The sequence below is a fragment of the Miscanthus floridulus genome, chromosome 14 (genome assembly GCF_019320115.1).
Source record: "Miscanthus floridulus cultivar M001 chromosome 14, ASM1932011v1, whole genome shotgun sequence".
In the NCBI taxonomy this organism is placed as follows: domain Eukaryota; kingdom Viridiplantae; phylum Streptophyta; class Magnoliopsida; order Poales; family Poaceae; genus Miscanthus; species Miscanthus floridulus.
The window spans coordinates 79457305-79463639 of NC_089593.1; the positions used below are offsets into that span (position 1 = coordinate 79457305).

Consider the following 6335-nt stretch of genomic DNA (forward strand, 5'->3'; position numbering starts at 1 on the left):
GTGGCAGGTTAATAAACAAATTAGATCCAATATATATTATTGTCACTGTTGATTAGAGTTTATGTAATTGATGGCAGGATATTTCTATTTTCTCTAAGAATTTCTAGGATTTTCTCTTTTTGTCACATCTCGTGATGACTGATTAACATGGATATCCTCCTATTAGTAATAGTAAGATTAGCCAGATTAGTTTTTTTCAAAAAAATAAAGTTGGTAAAGTTAAGCTAACTAGGTTCTTATATTGTTGTTTGCCATCATGTTCTGCATTATGGAACATATCTCCAATTATCTTATTCCTGATACACCGTACCTTTTTGCTAAGAGCAACAGAACTTTCCATTATGACCAGAGGGTCCGACTAATCTGATATGGTGCCATCAAAGTGAACTAAAACAAATTTAGAAAGTCTACAATAAAAATAAAGGATAATACTACTATCCAGAAATGTACAATTTACTTATTTATTTATAAACCATGAACAGTTAATTAATGGGTGGGTGCATAGTCTTTATTCTCTTGTGTGGTTTCTAATCACATTGTTTTAAAGTACTTCCCTCAAATGGAACTAAAGTTCAGTGGCATATTGATCTTTGTGTCATGTTGGGCCAGACGATAATGATTATATGTACCCACTAGCTATGAATCATAGCTACCCATTTTCACAAGTCACAATATAAAATAAATAGAATCTTTGCCAAATCAAAGTTCGCGTGATTTTATGAATATTTAACAAAAAGAATGTAATAACGACGGTGCCATTTGGAAAAAAAAGGGCTACGTATGTACTTAACTATCGCTAAGGATGGATTTGGACCACCACTTGTCGATTACTCAACTGGTTGAAAGCCCGCCAGACAAAGTGATGAGGTATGCTGCCTTTGAAACTCTATAAAATAGTTGATCTGCATGTATGCAACTAGTACAACTTAGATAGATCTAGTAGCGACAGATGGATAAGATATAAAGGTGACATATAAATATAATATCCATGCATGGGATATGTATTATAGATTGCATGCAATCGGTTTCGGATCGCGGCACACAAATCGGTTTCGGATCGGCACTGGCCTGGCCGGTGAGGTAACAGTGACGAGGGAGAGAGATGCCTATTCTTTAGCTAGAGGCATTGGTGACTATTATTCTTTATCTTTTGATTTGCATCAATGCATGCCTTTATATCTTTCTAGATTCCAAAACCACAACAGGATGTACTACATACGTGAAGATCAGATTTGCAAGGCAGCTAAAGGTGTGGCTTGTTGGGCGCCACATTGCAACAAGCAACGAGAGCTATAGCACAAATTCCTCTCTGCATATGCATGGTAGGTAGGGCTCCCAGTGGAATCACTTTTGTTCTGACTTTTATATTTGCGTTTTCTTTTATGCAAAAAATGTATCTTTCTTGTGGAATCCCATATATATTTATTGATTCTATTCTTGTACATGCAATGACTGGTTTGCTCTAGGGGCAGGACAGTGATGGCGAAGTGGTACAAATACTCCGATTGATGTACATCTGTGCGAGTACGATCGAATTCATGCTTCACTCCTTGGTGGATGTCATTCTCACTTGATCTTCTGTTCTTGTTGTGCTTTAGTTTAAATTAGTTTTCCACGATTTTGTTCCTACAAAATTGAAACAAGATGAAATCCCACCCTCGTTCTAATTAAGATATATATGCATTGAAATTTCTTTAATTTTTGCGAGGATGTTAATTGTAAAAGTTAGCTGGCTTAATACACGTGTAGAAATTGATGCTACACTGTGATGAGAACAAGTTAGTAATAGATTTTATTCATGAGAAAAGTTTTATTGTCCTTGGATGGTATATGGCTCATAGGATTGGCAGGAACGAAGCAGATGAAATTCTCCCAACTAAACATACTGGGCGTTCCAACTTTGGAAAGCCATACGATGAGTAGTTTTCCTTCTTTTCTGAGATAAGCATATGAGAATATATGAACATCATTTATTTCCCACTTCACTTTGAATATTGTATTTTTTTAGCGACATGATGGGCCATGGTTCAGTCTCCTTTCATTTTCTGAAATATGCCGATTATTGTTGGCCAGATAAAATTTACAACCTTAGCAAAAGTTTCATCTTTATTTCTATATGTCTATTGTGTATTTTTCACTTAGAAACTATATTTTTGTTGACCTTTCGATTAATGGGATTACATCCATATATTAGCAGTAGACAGTGCACATTATTAGGTTGAGTTATATGTGTTACTACTTGATCAAGTTCTTTGTCATATGTTGTTGTCCGGGAGTTTCATAAATTTTGGTAATGATTCACTATTTTTATAGTTTAAATAAATTTATGTGTGCCTATCAAAATAAATTTTGTACCGTGTGTCACCCAACAAAATTCAAAATTACATAAAACAATATGTGGGCTCATATGTTCCATTCAATCATTGCTCGTGGAGATAGATGAAAAATTCAATTGTTTTGGAGGGAATATTAAACCTTCTGTCTTCCATATTACCATAAAATAATTCTAATAATACATAAAGTACGTGGTTTGAAAAACAAAAAAAAATGCTTGAAAGCATATTTTTGGTGTATACGCTTGCTACAGAATTTTCAGAAGGGGAACTTGCACATCAGTCACAAAATGGATATACTTCAAAATTAGTTCCATTTAACTTAACTCAAACTTTGAAGTTTGCACACCTCAGATCAATTTTGACCTTATGTGCACCTCATACTTTGACACAGCATGGAGTCATTTTTATCTCCTCTCAAAATGAACTATGAGACGTTGCACTATTTTTTACTTCACCGGCTCCGGCTCCTCCACGCACTGTACCTATGAGCCGAAGCCATTTAAAGCCATGCCAAACGTGGGCAATTAACTCTGTGCAAGTGGAAGGGCCAAGGATGTGTTTGTAAATTAAAATTGGTTCATGCAAGTATATTGCTGAAGTAACCAGTGAACCATATATATATATATATATTGATATTGACATACATAGCATCCAATGCCGAAGTATGTGGCCCTGGTCTTGAAAAAAGTATTGGCTGATTGTTTAAACCTTATCATAAACTTGGGGATCTTTCAAGCTTTGAAAAGATTCCCTATTTTTGCACAAGTTGGAGCCAAGTAAATTATAATAAATATCTAAATATTCTCCCTATATCTTGCTAGACCCCACTTGAAGCTAGCTGTTCCAAACATTATCCAGAGTACGCGCATGTCGTCCGATCCGTTAGCAACTTTATCAAACGGACGTGGACACATGCATATGTAGGAGAACTATGCGTCTCTGATGCCTGCATGTAGACTATGGTGATCACATGATGTAACAGTTTAATTATTATATGTTGGTTTTCATGTTAGGAGGCTATTAATATTTTATAAGATAAGAACTGGATTCGCATGCACTATATAATATCCGAGTGATTGATCTGACTAATGAAGAGTGTCTATTAATTATTATTTTAGTGTGAAATCTAGGTAGCTAAATTTATACCAAAATGGTCAGGATGGGTAAAGAAAACAGAACACTAGAGTGATTAATTGAATTGCAACTTACCACCTCATGGTCCCCATTTTTGGATTTCATCACTCTATATTTCAAGAATGTTAATTACTCATTCCGTTCATGTATATATATTAGCATTAGCATGCCCAAGATGTTTTGTATTTGTTATTACAGATGAAGTGTCAGGGAAAAGATTTGTATGTCCCTCATAAAAACGCTCGTGCCATCGTCGCTCCTAATTGGCTGCCAGGAAAGAGATTGGGAGATAGGCTAATGAGATCTGCTCAGCACTCTTAAACAGATAATTTTTTAATCGTCTTCATTTTTCTTTTTTTGCAGGGAAAGGTTGAGCTTTATATTATAGATAAAAAGGGTTACGGTACTAAATGGACAACAAAGTCTGGTGCTTTCTTGATCCACACAGTCGAACAGAGATGTTCACAAGCATGTTGGCCTAATTCGTGAGCAACCATATTACACATTCTATTACAGTGGACAAACTCAACCTCTCTAAGCTCATCACCAAGCAACTTAGCCTATTTCGGTTGTACTACAAATTTGGATCGATTGTCTTCATTAGAGATTAGAGCTTTGCAAATTGACTGGCAGTCAGTCTCCAAGACAACAGGTAAATCTTTTTTTATCTCTAGACAACAGGTAAATCAATCCATTGAATCGCCAATCCCAACCCCTCCGTCGGCACCATAAGTTCAGCTACTTCAGGATCAGAACAATGAAAGAGAATTTGGCTTGAAGCAAATAAAACTGCAATTTGCAACCAGCATGACTATCGCTAAGGCCCGCATCAGCATTTACTTTCAAATGCACAGGTTGTGGTGGTTGCCACCGATATTGCAACCGATCTCCCTATGCACTAGACTTGTGATTCAGTGGGATGGTATTCACTCCTGCCTTTCCTTTTCTATCACTTGGTACCTGTTGCCGGCCTTCCACCAAACTTTGCTGATAGCTAACCAGAAATACGTACAGAACCCTCAATCGACATGGGAGCTCCTTCATGTTTAATTTGGCTTCCCACAATGCTCAAGGATTAAGTAGCCAATCTTGATCACTTAACTATATTGTTTCTTCAGGCGGTAGATCCCATTCCCTCCTCATAGACTCTCTCAGTGCTTTTGCTTTCGGGCAGGTGACTGGGAGAGTAGCTGGGATTCAGACCTGACCCACCATGAGAATACAATACAAAAAATAATGAAAAAAAGGAGCATTTCTTCTGAAGAAAAAAAAATGAAAAGGAGCTAAACGACAGGGATATGATTATGCTCTATAGCACTGCTCATTTTGAGCGTGCAATCCACACGTCGAAGATTCTTTATGCCCACAGGCCACATCTCTCTCTCTAGATCTCTATCTCCGAATCTCTGTCCTCACTATCGATACTTATCTCATACAAGCACACACTGTTCTCCTCATCCTCTATTAGGATGAACACTATAAAAAGGGCATCGATCCCACCCTGCACTCGCAACAACAAAGCACACAGCTAGCTAGCCCACAAACACTTCAGCACTAGCTAGAGCTAGCAGGCTAGCTCATTGTTCGCTAGATAGCCAGCTCGATCGACTGTCGTGCCAGTGCCCGATGGCGGAGAGGGTGTCGAGACTGTCGACGGTGAAGGCGGCGGTGATCTTCACGACGAGCCAGTGCCCGATGTGCCACACGGTGACGAGCCTCTTCTCCGAGCTGGGGGTGTGCGCGGCGGTGAACGAGCTCGACAAGGACCCGCGCGGCCGTGAGATGGAGCGGGAGGTCGCCCGCCGCCTCGGGCGCGCGCCACCCGTCCCCGCCTTCTTCATCGGCGGCAGGCTCGTCGGCTCCACCGACAAGATCATGTCGCTGCACCTCTCTGGCAAGCTCGTGCCTCGGCGCCATATAGCTCTGAATTTTGCTAGCAGCTGAAACGTAACGTAATCCCCCGATTTTTGCACCTTATTTCCATGCATGCAACTAATTAAATACTCCGATCCTACTGGGGGTGTAAATTAAGAGCTAAGTACGTATATACTGATACTGATGTCGTTCATATATATGCATGGGTAGGCTATAGAGTGCGTTCACTAATCGTAAGATATGAGGAACCTATCTGGACCGTCCGATCACAGCGGGTGGTTGGGTTGAGAGAAGTTTTCCTTTTTGATTGATGATGAGATCCTGCGAGGTTTTGTGTAACCTCCCCTTTCCAGTTTTTCAATGAGATATATATGAATTTTGATGTACCTCTCTCTTTGCTATTCTTGGATTGTTCTTGCATATATATGGGTGGGACATGGCACAGTTTTTTTGGTGTATGTGTGTTTGTGTATTATATATAGGGATGAAAACGGTACGGATATTTTCCGACCGTATTCGAAACCGAATCCATTTAGAGGGGTTGAGATCTGTCCGTATCCGAGTCCGGATATCCAACATCCGATACCGTATCCGTATCCGAATACTCAAATCGCATATTTATGATGTCGATATCCAATCGTATCCTATCCGACATAGTTGACACTATCTGTATTCGAATCCGAATCCGGACAGAAATATGAAAACAAATGTAATATCGGTGATATCCATCCGTATCCGATCCGTTTTCATCCCTAATTATATATAAGGATTCAAATACTCCGTACTTTCTTTTGTTTGACGGCCGACCAAACGGTGTGGAATCGAACTAAATGCATACAACTTCTTTTCTCATCGATCCTGTCATGCTCTACATCTTTATCATATTTGCAAACTACTCCTTCCTTTCAAGTTAAATCAACTTTACAGTTGTCCTAATCCAACTATTTTAAGTTGGACAAACTTTAAGAAAAGAACACCAATATTTATAAC

At 38.9% G+C, this 6335-nt stretch overlaps 1 protein-coding gene across 1 annotated transcript; it reads left to right on the forward strand.

Annotated features, from left to right (window-relative positions):
- Positions 1–4969: 4969 nt before the first annotated feature.
- LOC136505087 (glutaredoxin-C15-like) lies at positions 4970–5803 on the forward strand. Its single transcript, XM_066500188.1, has one exon. It carries the CDS (start codon positions 5097–5099, stop codon positions 5412–5414), a length of 318 nt encoding a protein of 105 aa, XP_066356285.1. The 5' UTR covers positions 4970–5096; the 3' UTR covers positions 5415–5803.
- The last annotated feature ends 532 nt before the right edge of the window (positions 5804–6335 follow it).

What these genes read in the sequence shown, in the direction of transcription:
- LOC136505087 (XM_066500188.1), top strand. Translation starts at nt 5,097, where the DNA reads ATGGCGGAGAGGGTGTCGAGACTGTCGACGGTGAAGGCGGCGGTGATC.